We start from the raw sequence: 21,060 nt of genomic DNA on the forward strand, positions 1-21,060 counted from the left end.
CTTTTTTTTTTTTTTTTTTTTTTTTTTTTGTAAGATGACTGGTAAGGGGATCTCAACCCTTGGCTTGGTGTTGTCAGCACCACGCTCAGCCAGTGAGCAAACCGGCCATCCCTATATAGGATCCGAACCCGTGGCCTTGGTGTTATCAGCACCGCACTCTACCGAGTGAGCCACGGGCCGGCCCAACTTTAACTATTTTTTAATTCAACTAATTCTAACCATTAAAAAGACTGCTTTGGGAATCTGTCACTGGTTAAAAAAAGATGTGAGGTAGTTTTACATATTGAGGTAATACATTGAGCAAAATAGAAAAAATTTAAAATATAGTTAGAAATATTGAGAATTTTAGCTGCAACTTGTGTTTGTCTTTTTTCAATATTGACTGAGTTTCATCATATCTGTATTAGGATGTCTGGGAAATAGTTTTATTCTGTTTTGGCTGGTTACTGTACAAATTTTTTAAATGACCAATTAAGTGAAATTTGTAGCTTGTTTGGTATGTCAGATCCAACCACATCATCTCAGCTACGTTTTGGAAGGAGATGAGTTATAAGTAGTTTAAATTAGCTACATTAAATGAATATAACTACTAATATTCGGTTCTGCACAGTAACAATAGCTACTGTAGGAAGGTGTAAGAACAAGATTGTACAGTACTTTAAGTTTAAAGGTAGATGAATTTTGTCAATGTATGCCATAGATTGAATGTCTTTTGATCTTATTGTGCATACTAATTTTCTTGGTGTAAATATTTAGTATATGATTTTCATAACAGGTAGTTGGTTTGTATTGGTTATAACATGGGCTCTGTTGATATTTTCCTGACATGTTAAGTAACAAGTAAATTTAGATGATGTTTGGGTTTTGTTTCCTGTTACCTAGAGCCAACACAGATCTATAGATTTCTTCGAACTCGAAATCTCATAGCAGTAAGTAGTCAATGAAATTCATTAATATTATTTCTTTCTTATAACTTCATCTGTATTTAATTTTAATATTTTTAAAACTTTTTTTATAGCCAATATTTTTGCACAGGACTCTTACTTACATGTCTCATCGAAACTCCAGAACAAACATCAAAAGGTACATTTTATTAATCTTATTTCAAGCTGATCAAACCATGTTAAATTTTTATTTTAAAGTACCATTTCCAGATAAAGATTAAATATGAAAACTGAAGTGAGAGTGACTGGTTGAATTGGTTACAAAGTGATTTTTAATAGTATCATTTTTGTAAATCCCAGTTTATTACTAGGTCTTTTTTCCTAATAGAAATGATTTAGTAGTGAAGTGAATGAAGTGATTTTACTGACTCATGTTTTTACTTTGTGGCACTAGTTTTTTTCAAGTTTGGTAGAAGTTGAAGATTTAAATGTTTAGTGTAGGGCGCAGGGTAACTATGTTTGATACATAAAATTTTAACAGTTAATTTTTGAATATTTCTTATATGCCTAACAGTAAAGAATTAGCTTCTATAATGATAGGTTCAGAAAGTCTCATTTATATCTTTGGTGGTGGTCTTACTGAAGGGAAATACTTTTGAAGTCAATAGGATGAATGTTCTTAAAAAACAAGAGGTCTTAATCATCTGGTCTTAAAGTGGAGTCTGGAGGTATGGGACAGAGCTTATTTTTGCTGTGTAATATTTGGCACTTAACCATATGTAATTATGGAATGCAAGTTTCTTGTCCTAGGTGCAAGATTATATTTTTTTAGCATATCAAGTGAACAAATTTAAATTTAAAGGAGAGAACTTCCATTAAGCATTTAGTGGTGTTGTAGTCTTGTCTTAGTGAAACCATTAACCTATCTTAATATACTTTGAAACTAAACTCCTTAGGCTAGAATCCTATTGGTTATTAAGTAGGTGTCATGTTTCTATAGCAAGACATAGTTGAATTTTGTAAGATACATATAGGTTTATTTTGAAGGGTCGAAATGTTAAAACTGTTTGCCTTTTGGCAATCTTTCTGAGTCTAGAGAGAGAGAGAGAGCATGTGATCCTTGAATTTAGTAGGTGAAAATTGCTAAGGACCCAAATAACTAGGAAAGAGGAAACAGGCAATAGAATTAGATTTGTCAGTTCTTTACCTATCTATTCCATTATTTGATCTATGCCAGGGTTCAGCAAACTTTTCTATAAAGGACCAGATAATAAATACTTTATCTGGAGACAAAATTGAGGATATTGGGCCAGCCCGGTGGCGCACTCGGTAGAGTGCGGCGCTTGGGAGTGTGGTGGCGCTCCCACCGAGGGTTCGGATCCCATATAGAGACTGGTCCACTCACTGGTTGAGCGCGGTGCGGGCGCGACACCGAGGGTTGCGATCCCGTTACCGGTCACAAAAAAAGACAAAAAAAAAAAAAGGAGAAAAAAAAATTGAGGATATTATGTAGATAATTAACATAAAAAGAAAGTAAAATGTCCATAAATTTTTTATTGATGAAAATCAAAATAGAACAATATGAAGTATAATACTTGTAAAACAAGCCTACTATTGAGAAATGTAGAATTCTTTTATTTTTGTGGGGCGGGGGTAATAACATTTTGCTTAATTGGGGGTTCAGAGTTAGTATTCTCTGCCATATCAACTGCTAATGTTCATCTGTAAAAACCATTCTTAGCTTGTGGGCTGTACAAAAATAGGCAGCAGGCCAGATTTGGCCCATGATCCTCAGTTTGCTGACCCTTGATTTATTCTATAAAACTAGGAAAATTTGATTAAATGAAATTCTTTCCTCCCCCCATTACAGTCTTTTTAATATGGAAGGTCAGTTAAGTTGTTACCTAGGATACTGCCCGATTTTAATTTTATTTATTTATTTGGTGGCTAGCCTGTACGGGGATCCAAACCCTTGACCTTTGTGTTATAAAGCCACGCTCTGATGATTTTAATTTTAAAAGTGATTTATCTTAAAATAAGTTTGAAGGGCTGGCCGGTTAGCTCAGTTGGTTAGAGCACAGTTTATAACATCAAGGTCAGGGGTTCAGATCCCTTGTACAGACCAACCACCAAAAAAAAAAAAAAGAAAGAAATAGGTTTAAGTTAATCCATAAACAAACAAAAAAATACACATTTAAAATCTAAGTTCATTATTTTCCTGTCATGTTTGTTTATTAGACTATTTGTCTGATTGTGGGATATGTTTCTGTTGTCTGACAGTGGGTGGAGATAGTTTTTAAAGCTTGGTAGTAGAAACTGATTTTCTTAATTAATTATTGCCCATTAGGTTTTAAAAATATTGTCTTTGGGGAATTTTGAAGCAATTTACCATCCAAAAAGCATTTAAATCCCACTTAGTTTATTTCTATACAAAATGCATAGCAATTGCTTAATTCTGTTATTATATACCTGACTTTATATATAAGACATTAAGACTAATTTTTAACAAATTATATAGCACAACTGATATCTTCAAATGAATGCTGTCATCTTCAAAGTAGTTGGTTACTTTAGAAGGTGGCAAATTTAACCAGTGATTGTGGTCTTTTCTCAAAATGATTTTGAATGCCTTTCTTACTATTAACAACAATGTAGTATCCATTGTTGAAATAATTGTGTCACTTCCTTTAAGGTCATGCTCTCAGTTTTAATATTAATTCTGATATATTTGTTAAACTCATCTTGTACTGTAGTCTCACTTCTTGGAGGTATTCAAATTCTATAGGCTAACTCTATTCTGACATAGTGGAAATATTGGTGAAGAGAAGGGCATCTTTTACTGAATCCATTTTAGGTTTCTGAACCCTCCTAAGAAAATTTCCTGAAATTTCTTGAATTTTTAAAATATTCTCCTTTTCGATGACCTTTTGATAATAATTTCCCTTGTTAAATCTGAGCTACAGTAGCATTACCTTTTCTAAAGAACAGAAATACTTGATGTTGGAGGAGGGCTGCTTTTGTGTAGTTGCTTATGTGGTTTGTCTTTTTTTTTTTCCTAAGGAAGACTGGGTTACCTTTATGATCTTACCTATTTCACATGGTTGTTAATATTCAATTTCTCTGTTCACTTCTTTTATATACAACTTCATAATGTTGGAAGAGATGAACCTTGGGCCTTACAGTCATACCTTTCTTTCTACAGATAGAATTTCTTCTTAATCATTGCATAAAAATAAACAAGTTTCTGGTAACTTCACAACCCTCCTTAGTAATAACTTTCAGTATTTATAATGAACAGTTCTTTGTAACTAGCCTAGCAGAGTCCTACATTTTTCTTCTTTATTCTCTCTTATCTGTGGAGATTGAAAATGCATTGCACTTCTTACTGTGCTCTATTGGATGAAACTTTGATATAGATTTTAGTAACTCTAAAGGTAAAGAGAGAAACTTTTTTTTTTGATCTTTTGTTAATGGAGGCTATTTATTCACCTGAAACATAGATAGTATCAATTCTGCTCTTCCTATCAGTATTTTACTGTAATATATTTGCATTAACATTTCTCTACTAATAATTTTTATTATAGTAGTAGAGTACAATAGCTGTTTTTGAGGAACAAGCATATTGGTAATTTGTAGTATCTGTATTCAAGCATTATAAAATACTAAGTTAATGTGGAAAACTTTAAGCTTTCAATTCCTATTTGAAGAGAATACATGAGTATAAAGAAAAATATTTGTTTCTGATTGACTAGTTATATGTAGGTTTAGATTTTTAGCCTCTATCTGTAGGACATATCACAGACCACCTTAAGAACTAAGATGAGGCCTGTTTTACAATCCATTCATTCTTTCATTGCTTTGGGAGATTATACTTGAAGTTTCTATATTATGGAAAAATTACTTTTTTCTCTTAAACGTGTCAAGTTAAAAGCTATGAATTTTATTATGATTTGATGGGTATGTTCCCTGACTTCAAAAAATTTTCATGAAGTCGACAACCCATCTTTTTATGTGACATTTAGGCTATATTATCTCTGAGGATGTCTTACGAACTTCAGATATATTTTATAGAATATCCGTTTTTATGAGATGGTGCTAGCTATATTTGTTGGATTGCTTAATAGAAGTATGAATGTTTCAAAATATACATAATTTGCATTTGTTTGGCTCAGTTCAACAGATGCTTGAATACCTACCAAGTATAAGGCACTATGCCAAATACTACATGGCTTTCCTTGAAGAAAATCCATCACTGCCCTTCAGGAGTTTATAATCTAGTAGGAGAAATAAAATATTTATACAAGTTACACATGTAGGAGATTAAATGTCAAAATAAATATAAACCAAATGCTGTAGGTAAGGAGAAATCACTCAGGTTTGGGAATGATTACAAAAGGTTTCATGAAAAAGTTAGCATTTGAGATGGGGCTAAAAGGCTTGTCTGCTGTAATGTAATGTACTGGCTAACCAACCATAATTTTATCATACTAAAAATCAAAATTAGATTTCCATCTTGACCATTATAGTGACAATAAAGTGTAATTTGTTTGTTTTTGCCAGTTGAGAAGTGATTATTTTGTTTATCTGTTTCTTCCAGGAAAACATTTAAAGTTGATGATATGTTATCAAAAGTAGAGAAAATGAAAGGAGAGCAAGAATCTCATAGGTAAGATAACCTATCAGTTTACATTAAGTGATATCCTTGAGGAAAGAGGAAAAATTGTAGTGATCATTTCCTTTGTGATCACCTCAGTATCATGAGGAGTTAGAAGGAACCTTAGAGGTCAGTTGGTCCAAAGTCCTACACAAGTCAGGAATTAACTCCTGTAGCATCCCTGGCAGAGAATCCTTAAGGCTCAGCTTGAATACCTCCAGTGTTGGGGAACTTGCTGCTTTGTAAGGCAGCTGTATTTATTATTGTTTATCTCTATTACCAGTTTCTTGCATTTTGAATCAAAGTCTGTGTAACTTCTTCTTCTTCTTTTTTTTTTTTTTTTGTCTTTTTTCGTGTCCGGCAACGGATCGCAACCCTCAGTGTCGCGCCCGTACCGGACCGGCAACGGGATCGCAACCCCCGGTGCCGCGCCTGCACCTGTAGCAGTGCGCCACTGGGCCGGCCCCAAAGTCTGTGTAACTTCTGCAGTTGATCTTAATCCTACTGTCTCATCTAGGGAGGGATGGAGACTTACATTTAAGGTGTACTTACTATGTCCTAGGTGCTGTGGCAGGTGCTTTACAGTATCACATTCTCTTCTATGTAATCATCCTCAAATATGAGAGTGGCTCTCTTTTTTCCACCTTTTCCTTCCCAGTATTAAATCTCACATGCAAAATATTAATAACTATTTTATATTTGAAATATGCTTCTCACATGATATTTCAGAAACTTGACCTTTGGATAGAATCTACTTATTGTATTTACATGTATACCCAGAACAATCCCTAAATGTTCTGACTAGCCTAAAATCTGCCTACTCTAGACAGTATGCTTTCATTTATTCTTTGATGTGTCAACTGAAGAAAATTGGATATTATTCTAAAGAGAAACAGGAACTTGGGTAATGTTTGTTTATTCATTGACTACTTTTAAGGAGAATGCAGAATTAAACATGCTAGATTTTTTTCAGAAATGGAGTTGGAGAAATTTTAACAGTGTTGTTTCTTTTTCTTTTTCTTTTGAATTTTTAAGTCTTACCAGTTTAGATAGGATATACACTTAGTGGTGCTTCTTTTATGTTTTCTCATTGTTTTAGTGACTGATAAGAGACTAATAGTCACTTATATTTTAAATTTTAAATTTGGCTTTTGAATTAGGTGATTTTGTTACTTGAATTGTGAGATCACTTTAAATTTTATATCTTGCAGTCTCGTAGGATTGAAGTGTAATTTATGTTTCCATATGTAGGTAATCCTGACTTGTAAATAATTTGTAATAGTCCATGCTAGAAGCTGAGATCCTGAATCTTTAACTAGTCTGTCTGTTACTGCCCAAGGCATACCCTATGACACAGAACTGAGAATATTCCCAGTGCACACACATTCTGTTCGTTGCTTGAATTTGTATTCCAGATCTTTGTCTGATCAGATACCCTGGACAGAGCTCATGGGATCTTCAGGGCCTTTTTTACTTAAAGTATAGACTGTAGTCAGAGCCTGGTCTGACCTCCCTGCTTCTTTTTCCTGATCACCTTAATAGTTTGCCCTCTAGGCCTTTCTGGGTTCAAATGAGAAGGAAGAATGAACCAGCAAGAAGAAGAAAACTTGACCCTTTTCTTTATCTTAGCCATCAAGGTTCTGTGTTCATCACTGCTAAACTCTACTGCTGTCTCATTGTGACACTGGCTTTCATAAATATTACAGAGCTTCCATAAGAGTAGGTGTTGTGAGGGAGATATATTGGTCAGTTCTCTCTGAACAATTGTTTCTGCAATAATCTGGTTCCTTTTGACTCAGTGGGTTCAACAGCAACTCATAGAAACATCAGAGGATTATATAAAATTCCCGCTTGTAATTTTGGAAGACATCATTTTCAATTTTAGAGTCTGGCTGGGACCCATAAGTTGGACATTTCAAACCCCCAAGATTTTAATAATGCTCCCGGAGGTCCTGGTATAAGTTAGGAAAGTGCTTCATTTTAAGTTTACCCTCAAGACCCTATTTTATTAAGTTACTTCAGTGTATTTCTCATCTTAATTTTAGCAAAATCCTGTTCTACTATACTTATCACAGAGAGTTGTAGAAAGTACCCTAGACACCAGTATAATGCCAGTACTGTAAAATGTGGCTTGTAAAATCTGTTGTCAAATTCTTTTTTAAAAGAGAACAAAACAAATCTTTGTTGTTCCATGACATTAGTTAAAATTAAAGAAGTTAAAATTTTAAATCATATACAAAAATATCACTTTGTACCATCTCAGAAATAGGGCTCTCATTCAGTTTGATTGGATCCTGGAGCTATTCAACAGCTGTAGACTGGGGGTCTTCCAATGAGATTTATTCTCCCCCCCCCCCCCCCCCCCCCCCCCCCCCCCCCCCCCCCCCCCCCCCCCCCCCCCCCCCCCCCCCCCCCCCCCCCCCCCCCCCCCCCCCCCCCCCCCAATCATATACAAAAATATCACTTTGTACCATCTCAGAAATAGGGCTCTCATTCAGTTTGATTGGATCCTGGAGCTATTCAACAGCTGTAGACTGGGGGTCTTCCAATGAGATTTATTCTCCCCCCCCCCGCCCCCCCGGCAGCTGGCTTTGATCCAGACCCTTGACTTTGGTGTTATTACAGGATTTATGTTCTTTTAGCACTTCCACAGTTGTAATATCTTCACTCCCAAGTCCAATACATTTCATTCCTCCAAAGTTCAAGGGGAATATCAAGAAACACAGAAAGCACATAGTACTGCAGCCCAAAAGTTATCAATCAAATGCCTGAACTAATTATGACATTTGTAGTGACTTGTTAGTAGAAGGAGCTGATAGAAAAAGGAAAAACATGGGACATTTCATGGTTTTTACTTCTCTGAGGTATGATTCAATTCTTGACAATAGTCCAGAATTTTTATTTGTAACCTTAAAACTCAATAATAAAGTCTACCATGTATGCAGGTCATTTCCTTTCTTGCAGAGTGGCTTCTGAAAACTCCAAAGCAATTAGCAAATTTTAGAAACTCATCGTAAGTCACATCACTAATTCCCAGGTTTTTACTGATGTCTCTCCTTGCTTTTTTGGTGTGATTATATATATTTTAAATATCTTTATTTTCTTTTTAGAATGTCTGATATAATGCCTTGTATCCTCTCCAGCTCTTGTCTCTGATATTCCAGTTTTGAATTTATTATGGATTTTGACCAAGCACTGTGGCTTATTAGAATAAATCTCTTGCCTTCCTGTAGTTGTCCATCCTAGCAGGATCCCAGGGGTTTCTTATGCTGTCAGTCCTACTAGTTTTGGACTTCTGTAGTCATAATTCTTTTTTTGTTGTTTGCTTTTTTTTTGGCAGCTGGCCAGTATGGGGATCTGAACCCTTGAACCTGGTGTTACAACACTGCACTCTAACCAACTGAGCTAACCAGCCAGTCCTGTAGTCATAACTCTTGACTTCTAAGTTCATCTCCACAGAGTAAAATGAAAATATTTCCACGATGTAGTTGCTTCCAAAAGTGTTTCCTGGGGCAAAATGAAAAGCAAATGTCTCCTCTCTTTTCCCCTTATTCTTCTTCCATTCCTGGTCCACTGTTTGTAGTTGAAGAAATACCCTCAAAACTCTTTTTTCTTTCTTTCTTTCTTCTTCTTTTAACTAGAACTTTTATTAGGAATATTTTCAAGCCTGTGTTTTTAGTTGGTTGGTAAAGTAGTTGAAGAAATACCCTCAAAACTCTTTTTTCTTTCTTTCTTTCTTTTTCTTTTAACTAGAACTTTTATTAGGAATATTTTCAAGCCTGTGTTTTTAGTTGGTTGGTAAGGCAAAAAAGTGTCTTTTATCGCTTTTTATGTTTTTGTTAAAAATCTAAGCTTTTGAATTAGTAGTCTTCCTTTTCCAAAGATGTCCATTTCTAAGCATCTTTTTGTACAACAGCAAAGTCTGGATCTATGTTTGTAGGGGGATGTGAGGGATTCCCATTTCCTTAATGTGCTGTATCTAGGTACTATACTAAACCCTAGGAAGTATAATGATGAGCAAAACAAATGAAGGCTGTCTTTATAGGGCTTAGGTGTTTAGGGGGGAAAATCATATCATATAATAAGTGTTATAAAATAAGAGCTAGGAAAGAAAAGTATAGGGAAACGATGAATGTATAAAGCAGCAGAACCAGTTCTAATTTGAGATGTTAGATATGGGAATAATGGTCAGGGAAGGCTTCTCTGCAGAAATAAGATGAGATTTTAAAGGTGAATGTAGGAGTAAAATGGAGAAGGAGGATAAGCAGATATGTGGTTCTAGATAAAGAGAATATTATGCATACGGCATTTGAGGCCAAGGTAGCCCACTAGAGAGAGCAGCAGGAGTTGTATGAGAGCAGGCTTGAGCAGATGGCCATGGCCAGATGATGCAGGGTCTTGTGGGCTGTTAAGGATGTTGGTCTTAATCCTAAGAAAGTCATTAAATAATTTTAAATAGAACTATTGCATTAATGGGTTTTCCCTGTTCTTCCATTTTGTAGATTTAGCTGCATTTTTAAGTCTTTAAGCTGCTGCTTACTAAGTTGGTTGTATGTCTTTCCCACCATTAATAAGATCTTACGTCTTCCTTTTTCTCTCTCTTTTTTAAAACATTCCTGTCTTAACTATAAGGTTCAAAGTTGTTTTCAAATTGTCATCTTTTCACTCTTGTTTTAGTTCTTTTTTCAGAACCTTGGCCATAAATTTCTTTTTACATATTTGCTCCTGAGGTGCCTCATCACGTGCCACTGAGCATATCTGATTCTTAAAATCTGTTGTTTAAGAACAAATTTTTTTTAATGTTTTTTGTATAGTCTTTGGGTTTGTTTTAATCCTTTTATGCTTTTTCTACAGTACTTCTAGAAGATGATCCGTTTATGTGTAATAGACACAAACACACTGTACCCCATTCAACTTTGTCTTCTCACCACAGAATGTTCACTGTAAAATGCTCATGTGCCAGAGCCCTGTATTTTGAGATCCTGGATTCCAGAAAAAATGAGTAGCTAACATCTAACAATGTAGATGCCAAGTAGCTTAACAGACTTGTCCTGTTTTGAGGTATTATATCCATGACCCTAGAAATGAAAGCCTTGTGACTGCCACTATCAGATTACATGTACAAATTAGAGGCAATCTTGGTCTCTTTCAGCATAAAAACTTTGGTCCCTCTGTGGAATCTGACTGTTATTAAAATTTGAGGTTTCTATATGAATCTTGTTTCAAAACAGTAGTCCCTTACAAATTTACTTAACCTCATTCTCCAGACTGCTTCAGAACTGTCAGATGTTTGTGCTTGGAATCTAGCATCCCAAAATTTCAAGTTCTCCATCTGGTTTCTTGTTACCGTGTTGGTTACTTCCTGAAAAGATACTGACAGGAAACATATTACACAGATGAACCAAATCCATATGTCTTGTCCTGGTCATCTAAACTAGGTCCTTTGCAGCCTAAAACCAAACAGGCCTGACCAACCTTACTTGTTTCTTTTCTTTCTCTTCCTCTGATACAACCTCATTAATTAAGATGTGGACACTGTAGTCACAAGAGAGGGAAGTTTTCTTTCCCTTCCTTTTTCCTTTTTTGCTTGGAAGAAACCACCTATAGAAAGGATCATTGTTACACTTTATTCTAGGTACATATCAGGGTGTTTACTTTTAAGTGGGGGAGGGGGAATCATGCATAGCAGACCATATTCCCATCTTTTTTTAAAAAATTGGTTAGTGAAGTGTGGAATTCTTTTTCTCAAATAAAGTGTTATAGTGATGGCTTGAATATGCAGGCTATTCCATGTAACATATAACTGCCATTTAAAACAGTGTCTCAAACCATCTGTGTTGAAGGACTTCCTTGTTTGTTTTCAATTTCAAGTCTTTTGTAGATTGATGCTTCTATAAAATACACTGATCACATGCTTGGAAGTTATGGCAATGTTGTATTTCTATAAAAGTTTTTAAAGTCTTATTCTCAATTTCTTATGTTGTCGTGGAATGATAAGTTTCTCTAATGGCCTCAGTTTGCAGACCACATTTTGCATAACACCGATTTAAAATATTTTCTGGGGTATATAAATGCAAGATATTTCTGGCATTGCATATTTAGAACTTAGAATCACATTTCCCAGAAAAACAATGTAAATAATACTATTAGTTCTACAATGTAATTGGCCATGATCCCTGACCTTAAAAAGCTTGTTGCTTTCGGAGGACATTATCTTTATGAGAAGCATTTATTAAGTGCCTTTCTGTAAGACACTGCCAGGTGCTAGAGACACCAATATAATAAAAAGATTTTTGAAATAGAATGTATACGAAAACAATAATGGAAAAAAGGGGTAAATACAAGTGCTGCTTATAAAGGAAAGAAGTGATCATTAAGTTCTGTGAGGGTTGAGGTCTTTGTAGAAAAGAGAGTACTATGCTGGATACTTATTTTATGCAAACCTCACAATCTTGAGAGAGATGAGGTCCACATTTTATGGATATCAGGTCACAGCTAATAGCTGGAGCTAGAATTCAAACTTGGATTTTCTGTCTCTGTTTTATCATTCTGTTCTATTTTTCTATATAAGGCTTTAGTGGAAATGACAAGAAATGGGAGCCATATTATACACAGCAGTTAGATAAAATATTTGGTAGTTGGGGACTCATTAAAAAATTTGCAGAAAGAGATGAGAGATTAAAAATTTTAATAAAAAAATTTGTGTTTTAATAAAATTAACTAGTAGGTTTAATTGAAGCAACTAATATTCTGTGTGTTTCAGTTGTGTTTTGGAGTTTAGCTAATTCTGCTTTGTAAGGTGATATTTATGGAACTTTTTATAGGAAAATGCTAACTATTTTTTTAGGAAAATGCACGTAGATTTTGTAGATGGCTATGCTTTTTAAAAATCAGCTTGAGGCTGGTATGAAGATAGCGAGTTCTCTCAATTGATTGTTCGGTTGTAGATTGAACTGCTTATTCTCTTCCCCCCCTTCTCTGCACTTGACTAATCTTAATAATAACAAAATAAAAATCAACTTGAGTATAATTAACATTCAATAAAATGTACCAATTTTAAGTATATGGTTTGAGTTTTGAAAATGTATACACTATATAACCATTGCCACATTCAAAGTATAGAACATATCCATCACCTCAAATAATTCCTTTGTGTCCCTCTACAGTCGATCCCCCCATGAGCTTTTTCTTTTTTTCTTGCTCTGAGACACGGTTTCTGTGTAGTCACATTCATTCTTTTTGTATATAATTCTGAACTTTGTCACAGTCAAGTGGTGATCACCACAATGAAGTTAAAGAACTCTCTCTTTATCAACAACGCTTCTCCTCCCCATGTGTTTTTAAAAGTATCTGATTCATGTCAGAAAGTGAATAATGTAAAAATGTTTATGTAATAAAAGAATTATCTGTTTTAAAGGATCCTGTTGTATACCATTTTTGTTCACGTTTAAGTTACAGTTTTTTTATTCTTAGTTTTTCCCCTCATATTTGTGCTTTCTAACTTTGCTTGGACTCTTATACTTCTACTTTTCCAGTCATTTTCTTCTCTACTTATATTCTAGCATACTTTCCTTAGTACTCTGGAAATGCCCATAAAGACTCCCACCCTGTAGTTTTTTAGCAGTTTTGTGGCTTACTTCACTAAGAAGATAGAGGTTTCCCCACATCTTCATTGAAATATCTCACTCACTTGCCTTTTATTTCTCTATCTTAGAAAAAGAGTAGTCCTGGTCATATTTACAAGGCTAACCTCTTTATAATATGTCATCATTTCTACTCATTATTTGCTCCTTAATGCTCTCTGACTTCAATGTCTTTCTGTAACTCTGATTATAAAAATGCTTAGATTGTTACCATCATTTAAAAAAATACAACACCTTTTCCAATCCTTATTGCCCAATAACTATTTACTTTTTTTCCTTCCCCCTAGTAAATTTCTTGAGTGAGGGATCAGTACTGCTTCCCTTTCCCACCATCTGTTGTCTATAAGCCCTGCAAAATCTGGTGTCTGTCTATATCACACTACAGAAACTATAATCTGGAAAATTATGAATGGCTCCTGATCAACAAATAGATTGTTCTTTTGAAGTATAAAGGTAGTACAAAAGCCAGTTGTTTCTGTTTATTCTGTCCCATTCTAATAGTTTTTCTATTGTTAATAGATATTTTTAAAATTAAAGGATTACTAATTTAATCTCCCATTTCCTTTTCCATAGCTTCTAAAACTAGAAGTGAAAATGACATGTTGAACCAGTAAATTACAGATCTGTAGCAGATTTGTAATGTGTATTTTACTCTTGATCGAATTATACTGTAATGGTTCTGCATCATTTGTTCAGAAGGTTGAATTTCCATAGCTTTAAAATATGCAAATATTTTTGTACGGATTCAGCTATCCTTATCAAAATTTCCTTTCGAGATGTGGGAAGGGAAACCTGCTACCGTATTATAGGTAGGACACTAAAGCACAGTAAATTATCTGATCTCATTCAGGTGATCTGTTTTTTTTTCCTCCCTTTAGTGGTTTTGTGTTTTTGCTTTTATTTTTGTGAGTCATGGGGGGTTTTTTGTTTGTTGTTTTTTTTTTTAGTTTCAATAGCTGGGAATGTTGTTTTGTTTTGTTTAAATATGTAGACACACTATTTTGGATTCATACTTAACAGAAAGGAAGCATGGATTCATGGCCCTGAATAGCAGTTAAGAATGAGAAAATTAAATATTATAAATTAGCTAAAGTAGCTTTGATTTCAATGTTATATTTTAAAGTCTAGGCTATTTTATTACAGAGCATTAAAGTGATAAAATTTTTTGTTTGTTTTGTTTAGCTTGTCAGCTCATTTACAGCTTACATTTACTGGTTTCTTCCACAAAAATGGTATGTATTTAAGAGTAAATATATTGGCATTTTAATAGCAAAATGCCTTTGTGAATGTAAAAAAAAAGTGGGGTTTTTGGATGTAAATTTATAAAATTATATTTAATGGAATAGATGTTGATTCTGATGTTTTTTGAACTTTAAATTATAAAGGCTAATGATGAAAATTTTAATAAATTGCTTTAGAATTGGAATAGGGGGCCGGCCCGGTGGCGCACTGGATAGTGCGCCGCTTGGGAAGCGCGGCGGCGCTCCCGTCCGAGGGGTCGGATCCCACATACGGACCGGTTCCCGCTCACTGGCTGAGCGGGGCGCAGGAGCAACACCGAGGGTTGCAATCCCGTTGCCGGTCCCCGGTCCGGTACGGGGGCAACCCTGAGGGTTGCGATCCGTTGCCGGACACGGAAAAAAGACAAGAGACAAAAAAAAAAAAAGAATTGGAATAGGGGGCCGGCCCGGTGGCGCACTGGATAGTGCGCCGCTTGGGAAGCGCGGCGGCGCTCCCGTCCGAGGGGTCGGATCCCACATACGGACCGGTTCCCGCTCACTGGCTGAGCGGGGCGCAGGAGCAACACCGAGGGTTGCAATCCCGTTGCCGGTCCCCGGTCCGGTACGGGGGCAACCCTGAGGGTTGCGATCCGTTGCCGGACACGGAAAAAAGACAAAAGACAAAAAAAAAAAAAGAATTGGAATAGGTGTTGAGTCTCCTAAGTAGAGTTCTTTCCACATAAACATTTTGGGTTGATGTTATTGTATCATGTTTAAAAAAAAAAAAAAAAAGTAAAACAACTAAAATAACTGCTACTACCAATGGGATATATCACTGTGTTAGATATTATACAGAGGAAATTATATACTTTATGTTACCTTAGTAAAAACTGAAAGCATGATGGGAACAGTCACAGTTGTTTTAAAAATGGATAAAATGCCTGTCAACTTACCTGTTTTTTTTTTTAAGATGACCGGCAAGGGGATCTTAACCCTTGACTTGGTGGTGTCAGCACCACGCTCACCCAGTGAGCTAACCGGCCATCCCTATATGGGATCCGAACCCGGGGCCTTGGTGTTATCAGCACCGCACTCTCCCGAGTGAGCCACGGGCCGGCCCTCAACTTACCTGTTTTTAATTTGTGTATATATCCTTTAAGTATCATGCAACAGAATAAAACCTTTATTAGAAACATGCCAGGTTGCTTGTCCTTGGTATTGTTTAGTAAGAAAGTTTAATAATAAAATGGTTATATTAGGACAGTTTGATAACTGGTCAGGTTTTTTATGTAAGAAGTTTGAAATCTGATTGTAATCGCAACTAATGTAACTTATACTTTTTGCCTTAGGTATGGTCAAGTTTTAATATAGAAGTAAGCTGTGTAGCATTTCTATGTTTTTTTTCCCCTAAATTATTTGGAAAAAAAATCTTTGGAAAATCATCTGATTAAACTTTCTGTCTACGTGACAGAATACATAGAGTTCAAAAATTGCTTGAAATCACTTTCTAAAATTTTTTCTTGATGTTATTTAAGTAAATGAGAAAGTAAATTCTTTTTTTTTTATTTTTCCTTTTTGTCGTTTTTCGTGACCGGCAACGGATCGCAACACTCAGTGTCGCGCCCGTACCGGACCGGGACCGGTTATTTTTCCTTTTTGTCTTTTTTCGTGACCGGCAACGGATCGCAACACTCAGTGTCGCGCCCGTACCAGACCGGGACCGGCTACGGGATCACAACCCTCGGTGTTGCTCCCGCACCTTGCTCAGCCAGTGAGCGGCCGGTCTGCATGTGGGATCCGAACCCTCGGCGGGAGCGGAGCGCCGCCGCACTTCCCAAGCGGCGCACTGTAGCAGTGCGCCACCGGGCCGGCCCGAGAAAGTAAATTCTTGATAATTCTATTTCCAGAAAATAATTTACATTTATAACTTTGAAATTAGTGGAAGTTGGGAAGAAAGCAGATATATCCCTCTCTTGTCCATTCAAGATATATTTGTAGTTTTTTGGTTTTTGCTTTTCAAGAAAAATATTTTTTAAAAACCGGGATAGAAAACCAACATCAGGATCCCTAAAATCTGATTATTTTTTCTTTTGTTTTTTAACTGAAGACTTTTGTGTAGCAATTACTACTTAAGACTGCTTAGAATAAATACATAAAGATTATTAAGGTACTATTTTCATGGTGAGTATTGTTCTAAGAGTATTTTTGTTATTGCATCTTAGACATTGGATTATTTTTTGCTGTATTAAAATGTTTTTAGGGCCGGCCCGTGGGTCACTCGGGAGAGTGCGGTGCTGATAACACCAAGGCCCCGGGTTCGGATCCTATATAGGGATGGCCGGTTCGCTCACTGGCTGAGCGTGGTGCTGACAACACCAAGTCAAGGGTTAAGATCCCCTTACCGGTCATCTTTAAAAAAAAAAAAAAAATGTTTTTATCCTGGATACAGCTTCCAAACAGACTGATTTAAATGTGTTTATGTACACACCTCGCCTAAGAATGTTTTGAAGTAGGAAAAGTGTTGTCCAGCCAAGGCAAGGGTTCAGATCCCTGTACCAACCAGCCACCAAAAATTTTTTTAAAAGTCTCATCCAGAACCTTAGAACAAAAATTATTTTGTTTTTGGGCCGGCCCGGTGGCGCACTGCTACAGCGCGCCGCTTGGGAGCGCGGTGGCACTCCCGCCGAGGGTTCGGATCCCACATACAGACCGGTTCCTGCTCGCTGGCTGAGCGAGGTGCGGGCGCAGCACCGAGGGTTGCGATCCCATGGCCGGTCCGGTCCAGTGCGGGCGCGACACTGAGGGTTGCGATCCGTTGCCAGACACGAAAAAAGGAAAAAAAAAAAATTATTTTGTTTTTGTATATGTTTATGGATTCCTCTATTAAAATAGTTCTATATATTATTGAAGTTTAATGATGAATTAATGATTAAGTATTTCATTTTTGAACTATTAACACCTTCGGGATTTTAAAGACAAGTAAATAGGCTGGCCGGTTAGTTCACTTGGGAAAGTGCAGTGCTCGTAACAGTAAGGTCACTGATTCAGATCCCTGTACTGGGCAGCCACCAAAAAAAAAAAAAAAGCCCTTAATGAAAGTTAAATTATGGAGGAATACTCTGGAACCTTAATTTGCAAAGCCTTTGTTAGTTAATTGATATAGAGAATATACACTCTAGTATTCGAAATTAAAATCCCTAAACTTTGTAATCCAAGGGATTCCCCTAGCCAGTAAATAATATCTTAATTTTTGCTATCCCATTTAGGCTTTAAAGAAATTCCAGGGAAAGGGTCAAAAAAATAGATCAAATTGATTTGATCTCTCTCGGTCAAATCAAGAACTTTAGTTTAATGTCTCTGTGCACTCAAAATGAAATGTGTAATAGTTACTAATTCAACTTAATTGTATTTTAAATTCATTTTTCTAATAGATTTCAGGAGAAGGGGGAAAAATTAAAGATGCTTATTTTGTGTGGTTCTCTCTCCTGAACTATTTCATTTGTGCTTTCTACCAAGAAGCTTCAACTGTATTTGTTAAAATTACTTTTGACCAGCAGTTGATTATATTCTTTTATTATCATAAATGTTAAATCTTGAAATCAGAAGTAATCTAAATATTTTTTAAGTATAAATTAAAATAATTGAGTCATCTTATTTGAATGAAGAGAAATCGCAGTATATAGAAAGGTAATTATAGTTGTCTTACTAAAGTTTTATTTAAATGACTATACATAAAGGCTTTTAAAGAGTTTGCTGCAAGTTTGGAACTGATTTGGGGGGGAAAGAATGAGTAAACTTTTGAAAAGTCTTCTTTATAGGAAGTCTTTATTTGAAATTCCTAGACTTCTTTGGAAAGTGAATACTTTGTTTATATTTTTCTTAAAAATAGATTTTAAGGTATTGATTTTCTATTTAGATAAGCCATCACAAAACTCAGAAAATGAACAAAATTCTGTTACCCTGGAAGTCTTGCTTGTGAAAGTTTGCCACAAAAAAAGAAAGGTAATATATAAAATGATATTGGTAGATTAAGTGGAATAATTTTTTAATTGAACATGTTCATGCATATATATTTTATTTTAAAGCCAATTTTTAAGCTGTAAAAGCTTAAGAAATATGTTGATGGATGAATTGTAAAACTGAAAACCTCTTTTGCCAACCTCCCATATCTTTGTTTTTTGCAGTCTAAGTGTCTGTCTAAAACTTTCTCCTATAGGAGTCTGAAAATGAAAGAAGAAGCTGTATTTAGTTGCTTCACTACCATTTCAGTTTCTTAGCCTATTCCTTAGTTGTTTGTACCCGTTGAAATTTTAGATGAAGAGAGAGTTTTTCCCACAGGATTATCTCTTGTAACACTGCTCTCAGGCAAAGAAATTCTCTTGTCAGCATTATCAGCCGTTAATTTATTAATACATTGCTTCCAATTTTTATTTATAAGATGAATTTACTTCCCCATAGAAACAAGTGTTATGATGGTTAAGTTTCCTGGGCAACTCACCAAAGCCGATAAATGTACTTTTAGTAGCCTCAAGCCTTTGAGTCTTTTTAGAGAGTAGGAACTGACCCGTATAGCCACAGTTTCGATTGCTGATCTTCCAAGATCATAGTTAAGATGATAAGGGGGCTTGAAAACTGCTAGCACAGTAGTAGGGAGTGTGGACTAGACGATAAGAGGCAGCAGTGTAACTTTATATTAAAAAGTTTATGTAAAGTTAGAAAATGTCACTCTTCACTCCCATGTAACTCCCACATATATTATAATAAGTAGTGATATGAAATTCTTCAAGATACATTACTTAGAAAAAAATGTGAACATTAGTATGATCCTTTTTGTGTTTAAAAACAAAAAACAAATATAAACAATTTCTTGGAAGGATTATACACAGCCAACTGCTAGTTTTAGTCATCTCTGGAGTGTAAGACCTGCGGGATGGGCAAGATTTACATTTCTCATTTTACTCTCTTGTAGAGTCGAATTATTTTTAGACCATAAGCATGTATTTCATTTTTCTAAATAAATGAAGCTACCATAAGATATGTACTGTATTCTTTTGCCATAAAGGTCTTCTGTATCTTCCAATTTTTCTACTATGCTCTTTTAGCATAACTAGTTATATGATAATAAAGCATTACTCAGAAGATGATCAATATCACATTTATTAAATAACATATTTAAATATATGGATTTATTGTTTCATAATGTTGTCGACCATGGGGTTATTATGGTCATCTTTTTTCATTTCTAATGGTCTCATCAGTTATTGTTATATAAAAATAGAAAATTTAGGGGAAATGATGAAATTGCTTGAGTTTAACATTTTAATCATGGTTTTAATTCCATACTTCTAATATAAAACTATTTCAGATGACCATAGCTAAACATTGGGTATTGCTGTATCATTATTTTCATTATATTGCAGAAATCCTTGGTTGCTTTAATAATTTGGAATATAGTTGGTCCAAATTTTCATCTTTGCTTCACAGTTTTCAGAACTGTGGTTAGAATTTTAACATGCCATTTGGTAATCATGGCCTATACAGTGTCTTCTATAGTAGTGATTAGAAGTTTTATTGTAGTTCTTATCATTGCATATGTACAAATAATGTAATAATCTTTACCTTTGCAGGATGTAAGTTGTCCAATAAGGCAAGTTCCCACAGGTAAAAAGCAGGTGCCTTTGAATCCTGACCTCAATCAAACAAAACCTGGAAATTTCCCGTCCCTTGCAGTTTCCAGTAATGAATTTGAACCTAGTAACAGCCATATGGTGAAGTCTTACTCATTGCTATTTAGAGTGACTCGTCCGGGAAGAAGAGAGTTTAATGGAATGATTAATGGCGAAACCAATGAAAATATTGGTAATTTTTATTTCAATAATTTTACTACATTTTATCGCTGTAGATTAAGGTCGCCAAGGGAAATGATAACCAGTATTCCTCCAAAGGAATACCTTCACATTATTGTGTATAACTCCTTTTGAGTTATTTTAAACCTTGCCTTTCCAAGGTTTGAAAGACTGGTACTTTAAGTTAATTCCATAGCAAAAAAGGAATTCATCTCCCACCCCCACCCCAACGTTTTGTGAAAATTTTCAAACAAAAACAATGAATTTTATGGTGAACTCCTGTCTACTCACCACTTAAATTCAACAAGGAATATTTTATTACACTTATCACATGTCCTTCAACACATTGCTCTATTCTTCTAACAATTCTGATTTATCTTTGAGGTAGTCATTCAACCAGCATCTAGGTGCTGGGACACAAGGATGATTAAAACATCCAGTCCTATCCTCCAAAGCCTCACAAATTAGGGTAGGGAGATACAGGAAATAAATAATTGCAGCCAAATGATGGGTGGTATAATAGAGTTATATGTGAAGTTCAGTGGAGAAGTACCTTGAAAGAAATAATCTTTGAATTTTGAAATATCCTCTAAAGTTCTTGGAAAGTAACCATGAGTGAGTGGGAGTTTGCCTACCAAAGAAGATCATTCCAAACAGAAATTAGCATTTGCAAAGATGTGGGATTAGTTAATGTCAATGAATGTCAGAAAGTAAGGATGTATACATGTGGCAAAAACACAAAATTGGAAAAGGTGTGACACATAGTATATTGTAACTTTAGTTTAATTTGTAACATTCAGGATAAATGTAGCA

The 21,060-nt window shown here is 35.3% G+C and overlaps 1 protein-coding gene across 2 annotated transcripts in view; it reads left to right on the forward strand.

Annotated features, from left to right (window-relative positions):
- SUZ12 (SUZ12 polycomb repressive complex 2 subunit) overlaps positions 1–21,060 on the forward strand; it is a 43,496-nt gene that overhangs the window by 2,600 nt on the left and 19,836 nt on the right. The window contains exons 2-7 of one of the 2 annotated variants that reach the window (XM_008586277.1): positions 883–929; positions 1,019–1,083; positions 5,482–5,550; positions 14,364–14,413; positions 18,318–18,403; positions 20,029–20,260. In XM_008586277.1, the coding sequence (XP_008584499.1) occupies positions 883–929; positions 1,019–1,083; positions 5,482–5,550; positions 14,364–14,413; positions 18,318–18,403; positions 20,029–20,260 (549 nt within the window). The remainder of the gene's footprint in view (positions 1–882; positions 930–1,018; positions 1,084–5,481; positions 5,551–14,363; positions 14,414–18,317; positions 18,404–20,028; positions 20,261–21,060) is intronic. The other variant, XM_008586278.1, reaches the window with a different exon arrangement.

This window comes from Galeopterus variegatus, unplaced genomic scaffold (assembly GCF_000696425.1).
Source record: "Galeopterus variegatus unplaced genomic scaffold, G_variegatus-3.0.2 Scaffold3916, whole genome shotgun sequence".
In the NCBI taxonomy this organism is placed as follows: Eukaryota; Metazoa; Chordata; class Mammalia; order Dermoptera; family Cynocephalidae; genus Galeopterus; species Galeopterus variegatus.